General features: G+C 43.3%; 1 protein-coding gene across 1 annotated transcript in view; it reads left to right on the forward strand.

Moving 5' to 3' along the window:
* CHP1 (calcineurin like EF-hand protein 1) overlaps positions 1-23693 on the forward strand; it is a 49708-nt gene that overhangs the window by 19895 nt on the left and 6120 nt on the right. Inside the window, exons 3-5 of the mRNA XM_053285827.1 lie at positions 9131-9211; positions 14128-14255; positions 15295-15356. Coding sequence (XP_053141802.1) covers positions 9131-9211; positions 14128-14255; positions 15295-15356 — 271 coding nt within the window. The remainder of the gene's footprint in view (positions 1-9130; positions 9212-14127; positions 14256-15294; positions 15357-23693) is intronic.

Genomic DNA, 23693 nt, shown 5'->3' on the forward strand with positions numbered 1-23693 from the left:
GCCTTGTGACTGATCCAGCAGGGCTGTTCTTATGTTCTTAGAGTTAAGTATTGTCTTTTACACAGTGGGAGAAGGAAAGAGTTACTGTGTGGGGAAGACACTGTAGTTTGTTGGAGGTGGAAGAACAGGAAAGTTTCTTAACTCTTGGGGAACCAGTGTCATTGATTTGGAGTGGAGATAACAGTACTGAATTTTTAAACAAGCTTAAGAGTGAGGCAGGGTGACTTAAATTTCCACAGTTCCTTTTTTGTCACTTTTCCTCTTAAAAACAAAGCATTAAGTCATAATGATAATGGATTAAAAATATCTAAAGGTGCTGTAAGCAAAGAGAGCCAAACCAAAATGACTGAATGCAGCTTAGTAACCTGAACAGTTTTTTGTTCTGTTTGATCAAATTCTTATATTGCACAAATGTTGCCACCAATTATGACTTTAAGTTATGCTCTATATTAAAGTATAACTTTAATTGTCGTTCATAGGAACCTGTCACATACTGAGTCAGACCATAGGTCTATCTAGCTCAGTATTGTCTTCACAGACTGGCAGTGGCTTCTCCAAGGTTGCAGGCAGGACTCTTTCTCAGTCCTATCTTGGAGATGCTGCCAGGGAGGGAACTTGGAACCTTCTGCTCTTCCCAGAGCGGCTCCATCCCCTAAGGATAGCCTTACAGTGCTCACACATCAAATTCAGTTCTCATGTTCACTTTTAATATGGGGAAGTTCCCGTGACGTTATCTCTTTCTGTATGGTAAAGATGAATGTGTCTGAATGTGTTTGACATGTTGGACAGATTTTTGTCTCTTATTTCTTCTAGACTTTGTGGTTGGTCTTTATTAGGCAATTTACCTTGTATTCTCTTTTGATAAACTGGTTTTTGGGTTGGGTAAAGGGGAATGTCTAGTGTACGCTTTGCCCTAGTAGCAGTGTTTGTAGCTTTTATTTAAAATGTGAGTAAGGTAAAGTTTTGCAGTCGAGTTGTTCTCGACTCCTGGTGACCACAGAGCCATGTGGTTTTCTTTGGTAGAATACAGGAGGGGTTTACCACTGCCTCCTCCGACGCAGTGTGAGTTGATGCCTTTTAGCACCTTCTTATATTGTTGCTGCCCGATATAGGTGTTTCACATAGCCATCAGCACCTCCAACACCTTTGGAGAAAGCAGAAGCCCCAGAGTTTTTTTCAAAAGCTGCTGGAAATAGAGGATTTTTTTACCCTGGACATAACTCGGGCAGTTAGCTTTCCCCTGCTAACTGGGCAAAGAGGCACCTTTTACTGTGGTGATTCTCTTTATTTAGCAGGGGGAAAGTAACTGGCCTTTGGGGACAGGGAGCCATCTTATTTATTTATTATTTCTCTGTGTAAACCGCCCTGAGCCATTTTTGGAAGGGCAGTATAGAAATCGTATGATTATGATTATGATTATTATTATTAAGAAGCCGGAATTCGCAGCCTCCCTTCGGAGAAAAACAAAGCCCTGTCTGTACTGGTCCCTGATAGCCCTCAGGGAGGTCAGATTAAATCCAGTGAATATGTGGATGGCACACTCCAATCAGGAATGGATTCGAGGGGGGAAGCCCTGTCTGTAAAACCTCTTGTAGCATGTATGTTACAGGAGTTTGGGGAGTGTGTGTGGTTTGTGGCTATCAGCCATCAACAACAATTTATTGAATAGGCATATCCCACTGGCCCACAGTCTCCCAAAATTCAATGACTTGTGGCAGGGTGGTGCATTAAGTTGACATGCTAGGGTTTTTTTTTTAAAAGTCCTCATACTGTCTCCAGCTTGTCCTTCAATTAAAATTACAGTTGATTACTGCTCCTTTCAATATAATTTCTCTCTCTTTGGCTGTGTGAAGTTTGAGCCTCTCTGCCCTCCTGCCAGATAGATAGTTCTGTACATTTTATCCTGCATTGTAAATAGGAGTTTCAGGGAAGCAATTTTAATCAGAAGAATTAAAATGCAGACCATTATCCATTCAGCTGGCAATCCTTAGAATTCATTGACAATTTGGAGAATATTAACAAAAGAGGATAATTTTGAAAATATGTGGAAAAATGCACAATTAAGCAAGTAAACTATGAAGAGAAAGGAATTAATCAGATCATGTGCTAAATTTAAAAACAAGCCAGAGGACCAATCTCCTTCATACGACATACCCGGAATGCTGTTACACCCAGAATGCTGTTACTGTGGAATGAGTGCTACCTGATTGTTTTTCTCTGATATCCCTGAAAGTTGTGAATGGCTTGGCCGGAAATTATCAAAATGTTCGTGATTATAGTTCACAGTAATAGAATTGTGTGCTATTTGAAGTAGATTGATCTACTAGTTTGTTTTTATGTATTTTAAAACTAAATATCATGAACAGCTAAGCAGAAAATGCTCAAAATAATTATGGTGGTAATCCATGGTGGTAGTGATAAGTGTATGCAACTTGAATTAGATTGGTCTGCTGACTTGAAAAAAAATCACTTAATTAGCCATTTAAAGGCATATGATAAGTTAATTGTGAATTCTTACCCTTCTAAACAATGTATCATTCCTTATGGATCAACCTATCAGTTCTTCTTTTCTGAACTCCCTTCACTGAGTTTCTGTTTAATTTCAGGTTTGTCTGCATAGCTTTCTCAAAAAGTAATCAAATTCCATAGCATGTTAAAAGGGTCGGGTGTTTTTCCCCCCTTAAAAGCTTTCCATTTCACTTATGCTCCAAAATGCCATGCCTTTAACAACTGCATTATTTGGGCAATATGAATATGGTATGTTATCCTAAGTTGTGATTGTTTCTAGCTTCATTGCTACCTTGGAGCTGAATGGTGCTCAGTGGCAGACCCACGTTCCAGTTTTTCTATTTGCTAGAATAGTCTCATGGAGTCAATGCAACAGAAACTACCATTCCACATTACAAATACCCAACTAGTAGTCAATACCATTCACATAGAATGATAGAATTGGAAGGGATTTGAAGGTCATCCAGTCCAATGCTCTGCTCAGGTACAGCATCTTGCCTTTTAGCTAATTAATGGACAAGCCAGAAACTTACGTTGTGGAAGTTAGGTTCACAAACAAAGGAGGAAATGCATGACCTGACCTCAGTCTGCTCTGGCCAAGAGTTGAAAACAAGTGGACTGTGGGAAAGTGCAAAGATGGTGGTATATGTACAAAATACATGCTTCGGCAGAGTGGCTTGTTGAATATTAAAAATATGGCCCTCTATCAGGCAGCTAAATATATGCAGGTATACTTCGGAAATATATTGGTTCCTGGGTAGATGCTATTGGAGAAAGTGTATGTGAACACAGGAGAAGCAAAACATTTCCTGTAAGTTCCAGCCAAAGCCAGGTGAAGTAGGTTTTCTAAATTGAGGCTTAAGTACATATAACAAAACACAGCTTGCTTTCCAGTATTAATTTACTTTTGTGACGTGTGCAGATTTTCCAGTTAGCATACTTAGCAGATAATGTTCCCTCCTTGAGCAAAAGGACGTGTTTAAATGCTAGCAACAATACAGCAGAAATAGATTTGAAAGGAAAAGTTAAATGTAGTTAATTTTTAACATCCAGCCCAGCCATAAAACAGGTAAATTAGCGGCTCATGTCTTTCATTTAAATTTCATAATCTTTGTTTGAGTCTCTACAAACAGGGATATATTGTTAGTGGAAAACTTTCAGAAATACTTGGATTTTGACATATAAATATAATGAGAGGTGAGGAGTTTTTCATGGATTATCCACACTGGCTGGAATCAAGGTAGAATTCTAACTGGAAAAGTGGCATTTGGGTACAGTCTGTTCTCCTGTACTATCTGATTTTAAACCTCCCCCTGAAAGCTGATGGTTGATTACATGGTTTTATTTAACACATTTTTATACTGCCCCATATGCATGTCTCTGGGCAGTTCACAATCCAATATATTTTTTCACTCTGTAAATTGAAGTCCATGATATAGATAGATAGATAGATTTGTTACATGAATTTAAACAAAATTATTATAGCTAAAGCATTGAACAGTAGCTAATTAGAGAGCACCAATGAGAAGAAATGCATTCAGTCTATGCACTGTTAGAACTATTCAACACTGAATACATCTCTTCTTATTGGTGCTTCCTGAATGAACTCACTAGCTATAATGTTAAGATTCATCCCCAAAACTACCTCCTTATGTCCATGTGATTGAGCCTGGCTTGCCCCATGTTGACTGGAAAGTTTTCCCTATGAAGACATGAGAATGACCTTTCTGATGTGCATGATGAAATGGATATAGTAAGGCTGGTTTTATTCAGCTTTGTCAGTTCTGGTTGTAGCTGTCAGAGATGCTTCTTTTGTGTCTCACTCAGAAGAACAACTCATCCTGAAGAACTGAAAGTTTACCTTTCTGCTCCCTTGTCATATCTAACAGCATATCATGATGAAGCTGTGTTGGAATACATCTGAGGAAAAGTGATTGTGTAAACTGTTACTGATATTATAAACCACAACATAAAAGATTTTCCTGTAGAATTCCTTGTGAGACTCAAATGGGTGAGACTCTCACCCAGTATCAGTGTGTCATGTAGCTCTTCTGCACCGAGGAAGGGTGGGACTTCCTAAATCTCTTGTGCTCATGGCAGTCTTTGACAAGAACTCTTCAAAGTTGTTCCTCAGTTTGTATTGTCCTTAGTGAATACCAAAAGAAGTTCTGCATGATGGAATGTTAGGTTACTTTTTTGAAGTGCTGTATTTATCGTATCCAAATGACCAAACATAAGCATCAAGAGTTGCAGCATAAAGGAAGACTCAAACCTCTGTAGGTTTCATGCATATCCATCTGCTTTTATTTATTTATCATATTTTTATACCATCTGATATATACAGTCTCATATATACAGCTTATACCAGCTGATATATACAATATTTTAAAATATCACAGATTAAAATACACAAAACAATCGGAACAGTAGCATAAAACAGAAATAAAAAGCAGCATAAAACAAAACAAATTATTAAAATCTAATTAAAAGCCTGTGAGAACAGGTGAGTCTTCAGGGTCTTCCTGAAAACAGAGAAGATTTCAGCAGGGAGCATATTCCAAAGTCCCAGGGCAGCCACAGAGAGTGCCCAGTCCTGGGTTGTCGCCAAACGAGCTGGTGACAACCGTAACTGGACCTCTCCAGAAGATCGTAACAGGTGGCAGGGTTCATAACAAATGAGGCACTCTCTTAAATACCCTGAATCCAAGCCATTAAGAGCTTTATAGGTAACTAGCCGACCCCGCACAGAGCATCTGTGCAGTGCTTTGGGGCCGGCTGTTTCCCCCTCCCTCTTCCTCTCGGCCTGGTCTCTCCTCTCTTCCTCTTCCCTCTGGCCCCGTGCTCTTCAGTCCTCCTCCCTTTCTGTTCCTCACCACACACAGAGCCACAGCAGGTGGCCAAGAAGGGCCCCCCTGCCATCCTTCTCTCCTCCTCTTCTCCTCAGTCTCCTCACTCAATAAGTTTTGATAGGCTTCAAAAAGTTTGAAGCTTATCAAAAGACTCTTGAGAAAACTTAGCAGTCATGGGATAAGGGGACAGGTTTATGTGTAGATTGATAACTGACGGAAGGAAAGGAAACAGGGTAGGAATAAATGATCCTCTAAATCGTTTTTGGAAGGGCAGTATAGAAATATTTACTCCCTCTAAATGGAGGGAAGTAAGAAGTGGGGTCCCCCAGGGATCTGTATTGAAACCAGTGCTTTTAATTTATTCATAAATGATCCAGAGGCTGGGGTAAGCAGCAAAGCAGCAAAATCTGCAGATGACACCAAACTATTTAGGGTTTGAAAGATTGTTAGTAGCTCCAAAAGGATCTCTGCAGACTGGGAGTAGGTGGCAAAATGACAAATGCAGTTCAAAGTAAACAAGTGTGACGTGATGTATATTGGGGCAAAAACCTCCAACTTCACATATACACTGTAGACTCGGAATTGTTGGTGACTGACCAGGAGAGGGATCTTGGGATGGTAGTGGACAGCTTGTTGAAAGTGTCAATTCAGTGTGTGGCAGCTATGAAAAAAGGCAAATTCCATGCTCAGAATAATTAGGAAAGGGATTGAAAATAAAACAGCCAATATAATAATGCCCTAATACAAATCTATAGTGTGGCCACATTTGGAGTACTATACAGTTCTGGTCACCATATTTCAAAAGTGAAATTGTAGGACTGGAAAAGGTGCAGAAGTGGGCAACCAAGATGATCAGGGACCTAGAGCACCTTCCGAGGCGAGGCTACAATACCTGGCGCTTTTTAGCTTCAAAAAAAGATGATTAAGGGGAAACATGATAGAGATACATAAAACTATGCACGGTGTGAAGAGAGTGGACAGATAAATTTTCTGCCTCTCCTAACACTAGAACCGGAGTCATCCTATGAAATTGAAGGCCAGGAAATTTAGGACCAACAAAAGAAAGCACTTCTTCACAGTGCATTTTAAGCTATGGAATTCTCTGCCAAAGGATGTGGTGACAGCCATTCATGGATGACAGGTCTATCAATGGTTACTAGTCTGATGGCTATAGGCCACCTCCAGCCTCAGATGCAAGATGCCTCCAAATAAGAGTTGCAGGGAGAGCAATAGTAGGAGAGAGGGCACACCTTCCATCTCTTGCCTAAGGGCTTCCCAGAGGCACCTGGTGGACCACTGTGTTAAACCGGATTAGATAGCCTTGGGCCTGATCCAGCAGGGTTGTTCTATCTTCTTAACATTTCCTGATTCATCTTGCACCACTAAGTTCACAGCATGGGTTATACAATGCACAGGGTGCTCTTGGTCCCTCTTGCTGCACAAAAGCCTGCAGTCCACTAATGGGTCCAGCTGCATTTGCGGCTCCATCATAGCACTGGCCACAGCACCTTCCAAAAGGAAGATTAAAGCAGCAGAGTCCATCTTTGAAAACATTAAAAGGAGTTCTGGACGTTATGACATCAGTTTCATAAAAGCCAAAAGAATTCTTCCACAGACATATCCTCTGTGGCAATGCAAAAGAAAAATGAAACCTGCTGCTTTGTGGTAATATCTGTGGTCTCATCCATAATTACACTGTAGAAAACAGCTTCTTTAATCTCCCACTAATAGGAGAACATTGTGTAATTATTACATTTCTATACCACACAATCCATTCCAGAGGTTCGGGGAGGTATACAACAATTTTAAGCTTTTAAATGTGATTTTTATGGAGTTTTATTGTATTCTAACTTTTGTAAACCTCCTTGGGATCTATTATGAAAGCTGGTATAAAAATGGAACGAAGAATGACTGTCAAGCAACTCTGCTATTAAACTTGGAGGGACCTACATATCTGAGAAAACAACAAATTACCCATGTTTGTCTAAAAGACATACCTTTTATGCCTTTCAGTTTTGGTTTTTCTGATGCATAAGTCTAAATGCACCAAAAAAGCAGAAAACTGTATATCCAGAAAAGCAAATTCTGCAACAGTCTGGGTTTAATAACAGATATTGCAGTTTGAGTATGAAAAGTGGTTTTGAACATTTTTGTTTTTCAGAATGTCTCTGAAATGGGTACATTTTATAGTTGTGTAAAATGGATAAACCAAGATAATGGCTTATTCAAGGTGTCTTAATATCACTTAGCTCAGACATAAATTTTGTCCACTGTGCCTTGATAAGGTTGCCAGCTTTTGAAATAAAACGAAGACTACAAATATTTATATATTTCATAGTTGTGAAATAAAATATGGGATGGGGTCATGACTTCTGCTATTTCAGGCATGTCAAAGGATGGAATGCAGTGCAACAGTTATCTATTCACCCAAGATGTACAGCTAAACAAATAAAAGCTGAGCAGGTGGGGGTGTTGATGGGGAAACAGTCTTGTCCCTTGTTTGCTCAAAAGCAAAAAAACCCAGGCCTCTCCCCTGTCCTGGTCAGTTGGCCATGCTATGGTTAGGGAAAATGGGTAGATCTGTCAGTTTTGTTAAATGTGGACTCCTGGTTGTGACACGGAAGAAGGGGTTAACACAGATTGCAATTTTGGTTTTCATTGCATTTGGGCAGACTGGATAACTAATTTTAATAAAAAGTCTTTAAGTATCTAATACTTGAAGCTCCAGTATAGAAATTCTCAGCCAGGGGAGGGTATTGAATACCTGCTGCTTTGAGTATTTTTAGACGTAGCAAATATTGGGATCAGAAGAAAAATAGGAATTCTGCAAATGCAGAATGGCCATCCAGCCACCTCTTGACAGCTGGAGCTTTGCTTAACCCCCTATGTGCTTACTCTTAAAAGAAGCTACTCACACATAAAGTCTTTTAACCACACTTGTGATTATTTACTGTTAGGTTAAATCTTAGGATTCTTGGGAAACTTCTGGGTCCAGAATATGTTAGGAACCATGGCTCACATGCTAATGCGCACTCATAAGAATTCTTTGCATATATGAAAGGAGTAGGGGCAATTTTTGCTGAAATACACCCCTGAGGGTCATGAGCATAGCATTCACTGGACAAGCAGGGACAAATGTCCCTGGGCCCAGAGGGTCAGGGGTCCTCCAAAGGGCTCCCAAGCAGACCACCCTGCTGCCCCTGCCCTGCCACATGACAGCTTCTTATCTTTCTCCCTGTGTGGCGGCGGCGGCGGCAGGCGCTGTGGCTGGGCCGGGTCTCTCCGGTTAGCCTTCATGCCTCTCTCATCAGCCGAACTGCGCACCTGCGCAGTTCAACTATGGAAGTTGCATGCCCATGATGGTATTAGTTGGGTACAATGGTAACACAATCAGTGTTGCATAGCTGCTCAAATAGACAACTGCATTTTCTCCTTACAGTGGGGCGAGGGGGGTGAGGTGTATGTTGCCCCACTCCTTGCATTTGATGTCAGATGCAGGTAGTGTTGCTTGGGGCGCATGCGATAGGCCCCCCCCCCCAAAGATTTTGTCCCTGGGCCCCCGGGTTCTCGCTACATCCCTGATGAGGGTTGGGCACCTTCAGGGATATATGGGGGGCACTGGTGCAAAAGAGGGAATGATTGAAAATGGACCTTTTTAGAGTTAATACACTGCACCATAGCTATCAACCTTGTTATGTGAAATGAAAGTTTAATATGGGTGAGGGTTTTCTTCTGCTGCTCAAAGACTGATGTTGATTTCTTTGAAATTGTAGCCGTGAGGATTTCCAGCGCATTCCAGAACTTGCTATCAATCCACTAGGAGACCGGATTATCAATGCCTTCTTTCCAGAAGGGTGAGTTCCTTTAATGTATCGTCTAAATCAGAAGCACTCCACTTCAAACAACAAAGTCTGAGATGCGGAGTCTGAAGTTCCATTCTGAAGAAAATAAAATTTTAAAATCTGTTGTACTTCAATCACAGTATTAATGTGCGGGGAAGTAGCTGAAATTTCTTCTGCAACATTCAAGAACATTCATGATGAATGGTGGTGGCATATTGATTTTCTCACATTGCTACTACTAAAGACTATGCATATATTCAAAGCAGTAGGTATTCACTACCCTCTGCTAATGGAAAATGAGGTCTCCATTTAGGAACTTTAAATATGAATTACTTGTAAACCTTTATTAATTTTTATTTGCATTAATACTTTCTGAATTTCTAGACTAACTTGATGCTGTACCATATGTTTTGAAATGCATAGATCTGAATAGTGATCCAGCAACAGTCATAAATAGTGGGTTTTGTGCCTGCACAGACTGTTTTGGGTAAAACTTGTTTGCTCCTCGAGATGCCCCCAACTGCTGGTTGCGTGTGTGTTCCACACCCATTATTATTGGTGGGTCGGTGCCCTCCAATTCAGTTTCTTTCTGACCGCCAATGCAATCACTAATTCGGATTTCCCAGCTCCTCAGAAAGTAATTACCAGCAAATTAGAGGATAGAGAAATTGGCTTTGGCTATGGAACTACTGGACTGCAATAAGTATTTGGATATTTGATGGCTTTTATGATCTCGGAACACTAAACGGACTTGTGTATGCTTCACAATCTCAATTTTGATGACCTGGTGGAAACTTTGGCTATGAATTAAAATGGATATCGTCTGTTCTTGTGTACCCTTCGTGTCACCTCATGATTGCAAAACCTCTGTCGGGGGGGGGGGGTGAAATACCTTTAAGTGGTGTGCAAACTGTAAGGGGAAACTCCTCTCAACAGACAAGCCCATTTTTGTTTGGGAGAATGGCATAGTGCACCATCCTGTTCGATCTGTAGTTCATTCTCCAAACAGACTTTGAAAAATTGGGCTGCCCGCTTAAAAGTTGCATTATTGGAGAATGCACTAAACCCGGGAGAAGCTATGCCAAAGTTAACGTCGACATCTGTCTCGACACGGAGGACTGCTGCGAATATGCAGTCTAAATCCTCAGCGTCAGAGTCTACGACTTTGAAGGCGGGAACATGTTTTAAGAAGCCTTCGGCTCCATATCCTCACTCCCATAGGGACAAACCTAAAAGTAGAGCTGAGGCGGATTCTGATGCACCTCCAAGAAGCATCAAGATAAATCTGATAAACCTTCCAAAAACACAAAGACGAGGACAAGTGAACCTGCTCCCTTTCTGACTGGATTGCAGTATCTAAGGGATTCCCCTGACCTGAATGCCCCACAACATCTTCCGAGAAGCCATCAACATCGATGGGGCATTGTAATGTTGCTCTATGCTTCAACATCAATTCCATGACACAAAGCAATTTCTTAGTCTCCAGTGCCAACTCCACAGCAGTCTCCGTCAACACCATGTCAACTGCTATCGATAGTGATGTCCTCGGCATTGAAGCCTGGAGGACGATTGCTGGTTACATTCTATGTCAAACTCGATGCTGAGGCAGCATTAGACCCTGCAACAGCACACAACATTATGCCTCTGCTAGAAACTAGCGAGCGTACACTATCTACAACTACTTTCAAAGGTTTCCTAAGCCATGGCCTAGATGTTGATGAACTAGAGCATATACCACTAGTACCGAGGACACCATCAATGACTTTGGAATATGCATATGATACAACCCCACTGCAGGGACTGTTGCCTGTAAGGGATTGGGAAGATGCTTCTACTGCTATTACACCCATTTTAACAGAAGAGTACAAGCAGTTCAAGATTTGGAAGACGCAAAGAATAGTGACCCCACACTTAGTACAGATGGCAACTCAGGACATGCCTACTAAGTTAGTCATTCAGGACTAGTTGACCACCAGCCAACAAGCACCACAATCTGCAACTCAAGATGTGGCTATACAAACATTTACTGCCTCCACCTGCTATTCCTCCACAGCTTCATGTGGCTATGTCTGCTCAAACACCTGCTGTACCGAGGGCAGTTCATGCCATGGGTACACAGACCATATCTCTACCTCGTAGTATTGCTACCCAAACAGTGATGACAGAGGAGCCTGATAAGGCTATTTCTGATAGGTTAAATTCTTTTGACAACAACTCAGACATATGATCGAGCTCTTTCTAATAGAGCTATTTCTTCATCTGAAAGCAATGAAAGGCCTGCACACCCAATCAAACCTACCAAACCTGTACACCAGGGCACTGCTTTACGGGCAGACACACCTACAGGTACACACGCAGGTGTGTTGGTGGTTTCTTCAGAGGAAGATTATGCCTCTGAAAGTTCAGATGATGAGTCCACTGGGCATAACTCTGATCCAAATCAGAATGTCCCAAACACTCCTTCCATATTACCACTGGAGGAGATGTGTTCGTACCATCAACAAATCGCAGAGATGGCGGATGTGCTGGGCCTGGATCTTAAACAGAATACAAATGAACTGGATGACCCAGCATACAACTTTATGAAAAAGACTGCTGGTGATCACAAAGGCAGCTTGGGAGTTCGTTCAGACTTCGCTGACTTGAAAAAGATCGGAGACACTGTATAGGATTCAAAAAGAAGAGAATGAATATCTAATGAAATATCCAGTGCCAAATTCTTCGGTTATAGATGTTGCCTCTACCTCAAAAAGTGGAAGACGCTACACAATACATACTGGCTGATAAGGAGGGGTGTAAACTGGATATATTGGGACAACGATCTTATGCTACTGCATGCCTTTCAATTAAAACCACCAATTATATGGCATGCTTATTTAAGTACACATGTTCCCTGTGGGAGATGCTTTTTGAAGAACACGCCACATGGTCACCAGAGGAATTTCAAAAGTAATTTGAGGGCACCTCTCTAAAAGCAACTACAGCTACCCAACAACAACTTAGTAATGCAAAACATGTTGCTGTGTCTGAATCGCACACCTTAACATTGGCAGTCATGCTCAGAAGGCATGTTTGGCTGTGTTCGATGAATCTACAGCAGGATATATGAGATAGGATAGAAGTCCTGCCATTTGATGGCAAGGGACTTTTCTGTGAGGAGGCAGACTCCTCTATGGAGAAATAGAAAAAATCTAAGAATATGGCTTAAGACTTTCACATCAAAGCCCAGATTTACTAGCACACAGTATTAGCCATACCAAAGTAGACAAAACTCATACCGACAAAATGATCACAGTTTAGAAAGCCTTTTCAGAGATATAATTGAAAGCCATTCGTGACAAAGAATAAAATAAACCAGGGAACAAAAATAGTCTCAGAACTTCATCTAAACCAAGATGTTCCTACATTTTTTTAGAAATCCATCTACTGCATTTGATAGATCAATTTATTGCCTGGATGATATGCAGAGCATTGCTGTTCTGTTTGAAGAGAATGAGTGAGTTTAGGACAAAATGATTGTTTGTGTGCTTTTTAAGAGCCGTTGAAAGGGCCTATCCCCTTCACACCGGCAGGTATCACATTGGCTTGTAGAAATGATATTTATAGCTTATAAACAGGAGGTGATTCCACCATTTTCTGTAAGGGCCCATTCTACTTTGGCATTGCAACTTGAGCAGCCCATTTGTTGAGTTTAAAATACAAGGACATATGCATGGCTGCTATTTGGGCCTCAGACCAGACTTTCGTAAAGCATCATGCTTTGGACCTTCGTTCTGCAGCGGCGGCCAACTTTGGAAGGGCGGTGCTAAAGAGGGTGCTGCAGTAGCTTGCGGCTCCCACCACCACTGGGGAAGCTTGTAAATCACCCACTATTTATGACAGTCGGATTGCTATCCACATAAACAGGTTGCCTACCTGAAACAGATCTGGTAGTGATCTAGTGAGTCATAAAACCCTCCCATTAGTCCCCACTGCAGAGTGCAAGCTAAGGAATATATATATTTTTTTAAAGAGAGATGTTGTTGGCCAACAAACTGAATTGGATGCCGAACCACCAATAACGGGTGTGGAGCACACACAATGGTTGGGGGTGTCTCGAGGAGCTAATGTGTTTTACCCAGAGTAGTCTGCGCAGATGCAGAACCCACTATTTATGAATGTTGCTGGATCACTTCCAGATCATTTGTTACAGGTAAGCAACCTGTTTTTTTTTTAAACACAAATCCCTCTGCATTTTGGCAAAGATCAAATTACTAGTAGGTAGCTGAAATCCTGACTGCTTCCCAGCTGAGGCTATGGGCTGGTTCAGATGTAAAATGGAACCCCAGTTAAGCTGGTCCTGAGTGACACGCCTAAGCATGCACTCCCTCTTCCCATGCCCATGCCAGCACCTACTTCTAGTTTAGACTGGAAACCATAACTTGTCTTGGTGTATTCTAAATTGACTGATTGTTCTAATCTAATCTGAACAGCTCACTCTCTAACTCACTCCAAAACGTAGGGTTCAGATCAGTTTATTCCAAGTAAATAGGTTAGAAAAAACTGAGTGGTTGATTCAGACATCTTGGTTTTTTCTCATCTTGGTTTTTTCTAACCTAAACTGGAAGTAGGCACTTCCATGGGCACGTGTTCTTAAGCCTCAGACATTGTGTAGGACCAGGCTTGTTAATCATGGTTTCGCATTACATGTGAACCAGCCCTATAATCTAACATTCTGACTTCATCTTTTGTATTTGAGTTGAACAACAAAACAATATTTTGTTTCAGCATCTAAGAAATGAGGCAGACTGCTGTGCATAGAATAATGACAAGGAAATAACAGCAAAGCTATCAGCTAACTACATTTCCCAAAGAGTTATTTAGACATGTCTTAGAAGCACAGTGTTAAACTCTGTAAGACTAAAATTAATGGATTGTGTATTGTGCAGAGAAGACCAAGTAAATTTCCGTGGGTTCATGAGGACTTTGGCTCACTTCCGACCCATTGAAGATAATGAAAAAAGTAAAGACCAGAATGGGCCAGAACCACTCAACAGCCGAAGCAACAAATTGCATTGTAAGGCATTTTTAATTGTATATCTATTCAGATTAACTGTACTGCTTTGTGTACTGCATGGATCCATTTTTTTTATTCTGCCCTCTTCCTTGAAATATAGTCTGGTAACCAGTTTCTATTCCTTAAGTTTAAGTCCATTTGTCAAAGCAAAACCTTAATATGAGTTCATTTGTTCTTCTAGTATTAATATTGGAGCTTCATGGATCTAAATAAAGAATAAATATGCTAGAAACGCAAATATTTAATGCCATTTGAAGGTTGAATAAGTGTTGTCTCACTATAAGAAATATTTACTGTCAAGCAAATGCTGCCCAGATATGCAGATTTTGGGTGGCATATAAATAAAAAAGGAGAGCTGGTCTTGTGGAAGCAAGCATGACATGTCCCCCTTAGCTAAGCAGGGTCTGCCCTGGTTACATATGAATGGGAGACTACACGTGTGAGCACTGTAAGATATTCCCCCTTAAAGGGTGGAGCTGCTCTGGGAAGAGCATCTAGGTTCCCTCCCTGGCATCTCCAAGTTAAGGGCTGAGAGAGATTCCTGCCTGCAACCTTGGATAATATTGAGCTAAATAGACCAATGGTCTGACTCAATATGTGACAGCTTCCTATGTTCCTAAAAAAACAAATAAGCAATTTTGGATTATGTGTATGGTCAGGTTAAATTTGCCTGTTCCTTGTGACCTTGACTTATCCTCCCCGAGATACCACTCTAAATCTATACTGAGTGTAATTGGAAATAGGAGTTAGTTCTGGCTGCAGTGTGATCACTGATTTGACCTTGGAACTTCTTGAGATACATGTGCATGGCTTCCATAACTCAGAGCCTTTTAATCTATTCTTGAGTAATCTTCATAAAGTATGTAGTTTACATGGAACTCAAAACACTACAACAGTAGTTTAATATTAAAATAGTATTAAAAATGCAGGATTGACTTTCTTAGACTTATCTAACACATTTTAAAAGATCCTCTTAAAGAGCTTACTTTATGTATACAGAGGAAAAGATGGCTAACAGTGAATTTCATTCATTCTCTAGTTGCTTTTCAGCTGTATGATCTGGATAAAGATGACAAGATTTCCCGAGACGAACTTCTTCAGGTAGGCTAAGTTTGCATAACCCATAAACAATTGTGTATGTTTTCATATGAATATTTGCTTTAAAGGCCCTTGGATGTGCCTCATGAGGTTGCATGATACACAGTGTATACTTCTATATTTATAAAGTCCTGAAATAGTTCCAGGACCTTGGTCTGAGTAATATGCAGATGACATAAATGACTGGGCTCCCTGCTGCCCGCCAATAGCATGAAGACTGAGGGTGGAGAGCTGCATTTACACTCGTCTGGCTTCATTTTGCACTCATCACTGACAAGTAGACGAGTGCATTCCTCGAGCCCTGGATATTACATACAACTCTCACTCTTTAGTAGGGAAAGAGTGCATCAGAAGGAGGGTTGCTCCTCATTGCTCCTTCCTAGACTGGTTGCCTGTTCGCATCTTGGTCCAATTTAAAGTGCTGGTTCTCACCTACAAAACCCTTATAGGCTTAGCTATATACACTATATACATTGTATATCTCTGGGATCACCTCTCTCGGTTGGTAGTATCCCATCCTGTGAGGTCTTCTCAGTTGGACCTCCTTAGTGTCCCAGGCCCTGGTGTAATGTGTGGTGCCTGGGCCCATAGGAAGGCCTTCTCTATGGCTGCCCCTCTTTTTTGGAACACCCCCCCCCGTATTAGTTCAGCCCCTCTTTAGTGGCTTTTAAGGCCCTTCTTAAGACCTACCTTTTTTGTCAGGGTTTTGCCCTTTAATTTATTATTATTATTATTATTATTGCTGCTGCTGCTGCTGTTCACTGCCTAGAGTCTTTAGAGCAGGCAGTATACAATAAATTTTTAATAAATAACTCAAAGGGAGCAGCATCTGATGAATGGGGGAGACCTTGCTGAGGAAGAAACACAGTCTAGTTTTGTTCCTTCCAGTAGACTGTTCAAGCAAGAGGAATTAACAGTCCTTTTCCGAAAAGCATGCAGGGTTTTAAAACTTGATTCCTCCCAAGACAATCTGTCCTAGGGAGCCATCACAAGAGGGCGAAAAAGAGGTTTTCCCAGCTTCATAGGAGTCTGACCTCCATATTCCCTGCCCTAAATTCTTCAGGAAAGTCTTCCTAGAGGAATGGAAATCACCAGGTACAAACAGGGCCCCCCTTCCTGCTCAAAGCACCTTATAGCATACACTATGATGCCACAGAGCTTCTAAAAGTTCCTCTAATCGACACTCTGGTGGTGACTCTAGTCAGCGGAGTGTTATCATCCAAAGATGGGGGTGGTTTTCTTAGGGGTTTTGAGGACAAACACTATGATCCTTTTTTGCTCAGGTCTCCCAAAGCCTCTCCTCTATGCGTGTAGCCATGGCTACTTCTATATTTGCCATAGCCACCATATTATGGACTAAGGAACTGGTGGATATCATTCCATAGGGCAATCCACAGCTCCATCAAGGCTTAAACAAGTTGCTAAGGGCTTTAACCTTTATGGCAGACAGCAGTTTAGATTCACTTCAGTTCTTAGCAAGGGCACTTCCTGTGGATGTTGCTGTGAGGAGACATCTATGGTTAAAGAATTGAAAGGTGGATCAAAATCCAGATCCAATTTGGCTTCTTCCTCATTTTGGGGAGGGAAGCTCTTTGAGGGACGCCTTGGATCTGGTTTGGGTCAAAACAAAAGAAAAAAAGATGGTTGTACCACCTTCCCAAGGCAGAGAAGACAAAGTGTTTCACTACTCAAATTCTTCTTTTCATCCTTCCCGCTGCTTCAGGTTTAAGCAACCCAGACAGGACTGTTTCCACTGGTCCCATAACAAGGCTCCACCCAAAGGTAGTCCCCACACCAGATCCCAGCAGCCCCACTAAGGGCTTCAAGCGCTCCTAACAACCACAGTGACTGCCCTCTTCCTACGGTCAGGGGTTGTCCTCAGCTGTTCTCAGATACTTGGGAGTGGAGGACATCAGATGCCAGATGTGACACCTAGGAATGTGCACAGACCGGTTCGGAGGCCATTCTAAAGGCCTCCAGACCGGTCCGGTCACTGGGTGGTTTTGGTTCGGGTGGGGAGTTTGGGGGCTTCCATTAAGGGCGGGGGGGGGCTTTACTTACCCCTCCCGCGCTTTCCACACACTGCCGCCGTAATTATTGAAGAAATTGCTCCTCCGATGGCTGTTCCTATTTTAAAAAATGGCTGCCCCCTTGAAGCCCTGGCCCCCTGCTGCTGCCTTGAAGCCCCCTCCCACCCCCTTAAATCTCGCCCCGGGCCCTTAAATCATGCCCCGATAACATTAAGAGGCGGGCGGCGGGGAGATGTCCTCCCGCCCCCTTCCCTGCTAGGCTGCAAAAGACTTTAGGAAGGCTTCTGCGCATGTGCGCGCAGTAGCCTTCCTAAAGTCTTTTGCAGCCTAGCAGGGAAGGGGGCGGGAGGACATCTCCCTGCCGCCCGTTTCCCTGCCGGTCTGCAAAAGTACTTTTACTTTTGCAAAGAACTTTGCAAAGAACTGTTTCTTCTTTGCAAAGTTCTTTGCAAAAGTAAAAGTACTTTTGCAGACCGGCAGGGAAACGGGCGGCAGGGAGATGTCCTCCCGCTCCCTTCCCTGCTAGGCTGCAAAAGTACTTTTACTTTTGCAAAGAACTTTGCAAAGAAGAAACAGTTCTTTGCAAAGTTCTTTGCAAAAGTAAAAGTACTTTTGCAGACCGGCAGGGAAACGGGTGGCAGGGAGATGTCCTCCCGCCCCCTTCCCTGCTAGGCTGCAAAAGACTTTAGGAAGGCTTCTGCGCGCACACGCGCAGAAGCCTTCCTAAAGTCTTTTGCAGCCTAGCAGGGAAGGGGGCGGGAGGACATCTCCCCGCCGCCCGCCTCTTAATGTTATCGGGGCATGATTTAAGGGCCCGGGGCGAGATTTAAGGGGGTGGGAGGGGGCTTCAAGGCAGCAGCAGGGGGCCAGGGCTTCAAGGGGGCAGCCATTTTTTAAAATAGGAACAGCCATCGGAGGAGCAATTTCTTCAATAATTACGGCGGCAGTGTGTGGAAAGCGCGGGAGGGGTAAGTAAAGCCCCCCCCCGCCCTTAATGGAACCCCCCACCCCAGTGCCGGACCGCAGCTCCGCGGTTCCGTGCACACCCCTAGTGACACCATCAGGGAAGGGTACAGACTGGAATTTGCACTTGAGCCCTTCAGTTAATTTCTACACTCCAAGAAGTCCCACAAGACAGAAAACACCAGTTAGTTCTACAAGCAATCCAACACCATCTGGACATCTGCTCCATCTAGGAGGTGCCTCGGAGATGCTTAGGCATCTATTCAATTTTCTTCTTAGGAGTACCTTTTTTTCTTCATGATGGGTTCAGGGAGCTTTTGTCAAAATTGACCACCAACCCATGCACCAAAAAGAACAGCAGCTGGAGAGCAATCCTGGACCTAAAACATCTGAACCATTTCATGAAAAGGTGCAAATTCCAGATAGAGACCTTGCACTCCATCCTGGAAGCTCTATAGAAAAGGGACCACCTGTCATCAGTGGTAGTGATGTGCCTGGACCGGTCCGGAGGCCATTCTACAGGCCTCTGGACCGGTCCAGACACGGGCGGTTCGGGTTCGGATGGATTGGGGTGGGGGGTTCCATTAAGGGTGGGGGAGGGTTTACTTATCCCTCCAGTGCTTTTCCAACTCCAGTGCTGTATTTCCTTTAGCAATGGAGCGGCAGGATACCTCCCTGCCGTCCCTTTCCCTGCTTGGCCGCAGAAGCCTTTTGTGCACACGCACGCAAAAGGCTTCTTAAAGCCTTTTGCAGCCAAGCAGGGAAAGGGGCGGCAGGGAGGTATCCTGCCGCCCAATTGCTAAAGGAAGGAAACAAGCAGGGAAAGGGGTGGCAGGGAGGTATCCTGCTGCCCCATTGCTAAAGGAAACAACTAGTGCGCGCAGCCAAGCTGGGAAAGGGGTGGCAGGTAGGTATCCTGCCACCCGATTGCTAAAGGACATATGGCGCCGGAGTTGGGAAAGTGCAGGAGGGGTAAGTAAACCCTCCCCCGCCCTTAATGGAACCCCCCACCCCAGTGCCGGACCGCAGCTCTGCAGTTCCATGCACACCCCTAATCAGTGGACCTCACAGAGGCTTACCTTCATATCCCCATCTATTGGAATTTCAGGAAATACTTGAGGTTCACCTACTGCGGGCGTCATTTTGAATAGCTGGCTCCGTCCTTTGGTCTGTATTCTGCACCTTGAGTGTTCACCAAGGTAATGGTGGCATTCATGGCGCACTTGAGAACCAAGGCATCCACCTTGATCCTTCCTTGGACAACCTCCTGATTTGATCTTGTTCCCTCAGTCAGGTTCGTTGAGACATTGAGGTTATGATTCAGACTCTTCAGACGCATGGGTTCATGGTCAATTTCGACAAGAGCTCCCTGAACCCAACCTGTTGTATGATTCATCTGGGTGCGCTCATAGATACAGCTCGAGGTCTTGTATAGCACAGACTTGTCACAGACTCTGGGAAGAACATCTGTATGATTTCATAAGAAGGTTCCAGATCTGGATAGTGAATTCCACAAGTCAAAGTATGGGTTCTCCGCCTGAGTAGATCAGCTTTGGGTAGAACTCCTTAGCTGCTTGAGACGCCTCCTGCACATGCCCTGCAGTACCTTATAGTGGCGGTTAGGTGTCCTCCTTTCAGTTTCTTTCCGACCGCCTAAGCGATCAGATCTTCAGTTCATAGCTCCTCAGAAAAAAATCAGTAAATATCTTTTAAATGGCTTGAAATCAGAACAGACAGTGACTACTCTTCTCTCTACTCTCAAATATTGGCAATTATAGTGATAAAAACGGATTTTGACTACGGAACGGCTAAACGGTATTGGAGGCATGGGTCGATTTAAACTTGTTATGGTGGGATTTATTTGGCTTGACATGGGACTGAAAATCACTACTCTTTCTCTAAATCCCCCTTTATTTTGTACTACTTCCCATGAGTTTTAAATCTCCTAGGGAGAAGACCACCTTTTAAAAGGTGTGAAAACTGTAAAGAGAAACTCCATTCAACTGAAGGGCACCGACTTTGTTTGTTGTGCCTGGGGGAGAACCATAGTGCGACAACCCACTCAGCCTTCTCAAAACAGATGTTAAAGAACTGGGCAGCCTGACTAAAGGTCGCCTTGATGGAAGATGTGCTCCGCCTAGAAAAGTCAGCGCCACAAACCCTGGTGCCTTCAAAGTCAATACTGAGAACTGCGATTTCGAAGCAGTCTAAACTCTTGGTGTCAGGACCAAAAGCCTCGACCTTGAGGGACAAATCATCTTTTAAAAAGCAACTGCCTTTCAGTCTTGCCCAAAAAAGAAGGGGCGTGCCCTCAGGGGAGGTGCCGTCATCAAAAAACATACAACTCATAAGAAAAGACATTGAAGTCAATCTTTGTGGGGGGAAACCCTTCTCCTATGGGGTTACAACAAACCAAAAGCCCATCGGCTTCCACTGTGATCCAACATTGAACGGAGTCGCGTCATTGAGCAGTATCGCTCTCCCCCACACCAACTCCTCAGCTATCTCCTTCAGCGCCATGCTCGATATTGAAGCCAGGTGAGCAATCTTTGAAGTCTCAACATCATAGATCCTCTGAGAAGACATCGACGTCGAAGGATCAATCTACTGTGCTGAGGAAAAAAATCTTCAACATCGACCACTGAGCAATCGTCGGCATTGACATCCAGGCATCGGTTTGAAAAGAATAAGAAGGCATTAGCCACCCTCTAATCCAGACTTGACATTGACCACGATGCCGAGCATGGTATTAAAGAGACTGATGAGTTGGAGTTAGACACTACCCCAGCACCTGATATTGTACAACTCTTACAGTCGGGAGAAAGCACGCCATCCACCTCCACATTTAGGGGCTTTTTGAGCCACAGTTGAGGACAATGACTAATCCAAACAGCATCTCTTGGTACTGAGAACCCCTTCGATGTCGGGAACAGCTCTTTACAAGACCACCCCAGCATTGAGGCTATTACCTCATGGAGGTTAGGGTGATACTTTGCTTTTAAGCTATGGTAAAAACCTGTCAACCCAAACTGGAACACAAGTCGCACTGGATAGACAGGACTTCAGAGATAGCTCCATACAGACTCTTATCATTTCAAAAACCTAGGACACAGATCAGAACAGTCTCTATTCAAGTGAGTTTCTCTCCTTTATCATCGGCTCCGACAAAACTGGTACAGCACTCCACAACCAGACCCAGCATGTGGTGGATACCAGGAAAAGGGACTCAAGGAACCAGCTGTCTTCTCCAGTAGACAGCGCCACCAACGTGCTGCTATGCATTTACCTACTGATGAGCAGGTGGACTCCTCTGACGAGGCTGAAAGTTACGTCTCTGATTCTTCAGCAGAGGAATCAGAGGACCATGTCCTCGAACCAACTCCAGAGGTATCAACAGCACCATCCGTATCTCCCACTGAAGAATTGAAATCTTAGCAGATAGCTGAAATGGCTGAAGTACTTGGTCTAGACTTCAAGCAGAAGACATCAGACTTAGAGATGACCCAGTGTACAACTTCATGAAGAGAACTGCAGGACTACAACTGGTTTACTTACCGATGCTAGCAGTTGTCACCAAGGCAGCAAAGTCGGCCTGGGAGGTCGTTCAGACCTCCACACCAACATCAAAACCGTTGGAAACTCTCTACGGGATTTAGGAAGAAGAAAGAATATCTTATGAAGCATCCAACACCTAACTCACTAGTCATAGACTGTGCATCTTCATCCAGAGGGGAAGACTCCATACGACTCCATCCAATAAGGATTGTAAACTGGATATCCTGTGCAGGAGAACATATTCGACTGCATGCCTTTCTATTAAAATAGTGAACTACATCGCATGTTTGTCTAAACTTACACACTGCTTATGGGAGAATCTGTTTGATGAACGCACAAACCTTACCCCACAAGAATTTCAAAATAAATTTGAACAGACCTTTATCAGAACAACTTCTGCTATGCGACAACTGGCTAATGCAAAACATTTAGCGGGGTCTGAATCTCACACCTTAATGTCAGCAATGATGATGAGAAGACACGCATGGCTGCGTTCAACCACCTTACAGCAGGATATGCGAGAGCGTATTGAAGCACTTCATTTTGATGGGAAGGGTCTGTTTTCTGAGGAAACAGATGCCAGTATGGAGCAGTAGAAGAAATTAAAAAATACAGCTAAGTCCTTTTTGACCCCAAGATACATGGGCGCAAGATTGCCTTACCAAAGAAGGCAATACAATTACTGCCAAGCGGAACGAAAAGATTATAGGAGGCCGTATCAACGGTTTAACCGCTGAACTTACACTCATTAACTAGCCAAATGAACAAAACCGCAACAAAGGCTGCTCAACAGGCTAAGCAACATCTTTGATCACAGTCAGATCAATGGGTATTGAGAATAATCACGACGGGATATGCTATAGAATTTGTGACTCTGCCAGTCCTTATGGGGATAAGGTATACTCCCAAGACTCCAACTCTAAAAGTGGTCAAGGAGCTGTTGGGGAAACAGGAAATCACGCCTGTGAAGTGGGCTCACAGTCAAGTGGGATTTTATTTCCGGTACTTTCAAATCCCAAAGCGGGATGGGGGCATATGCCCGATAATGGACCTACGCTGGCTGAACCTGTATATCGATGTGCACAAGTTCCATATGATAATGCTGCAAACAATCCTCCCACTTCTACACTAAGAGAGGTGGATTGCAACGCTGGATTTGAAGGAAGCTTACTTCCACATCAACATACAGGAAAACCACAGAAAATATCTACACTTCACTGTAGGCACAGAAATATACTAATACGATGTGCTACCTTTCAGACTAATTACGGCCTCGAGAGTGTTCACAAAAGCGATGGCAGTCATCATAGCCTACCTTCGGATATAGGGCCTCTCCATCTTCCTGTATGTAGACGATTGGCTCATCACTGCAAAGACACAGCTAGGCTCCCACATCCAGATGGTGACATCACTGTTACAGGACTTAGAAGTGCAAATCAATTGGAAAATGTCACATCTCCTGCCCACCAAGCGACTTGTCACAGGTTCGGCATTATGGCGATAGATCTTCTCACCTCTCCCACCAATGCCAAACTTCTGAGGTTCTTTTCAAGATTCCAAAATCATCTGGTAGTGGTTATGGATGCTTTAGTTCAAAGGTGGCCTCCAGGTCTCCTTTATGCCTTCCCACCACAGACGTTTTCGACAAAACAGTTCATAGGACCAGGTTGTGCTCGGCAGAAATGGTTCTAGTTGCTCCAACCTGACCATGCAGACCTTGGTTCTCAGACCTCATCAAACTGTCTGTGGAACCTCTTCCTCCTCTAGGAGAGAGCCTAGATTTTATTTCTCA

The sequence above is a fragment of the Hemicordylus capensis genome, chromosome 1 (genome assembly GCF_027244095.1).
Source record: "Hemicordylus capensis ecotype Gifberg chromosome 1, rHemCap1.1.pri, whole genome shotgun sequence".
NCBI lineage: Eukaryota > Metazoa > Chordata > Lepidosauria > Squamata > Cordylidae > Hemicordylus > Hemicordylus capensis.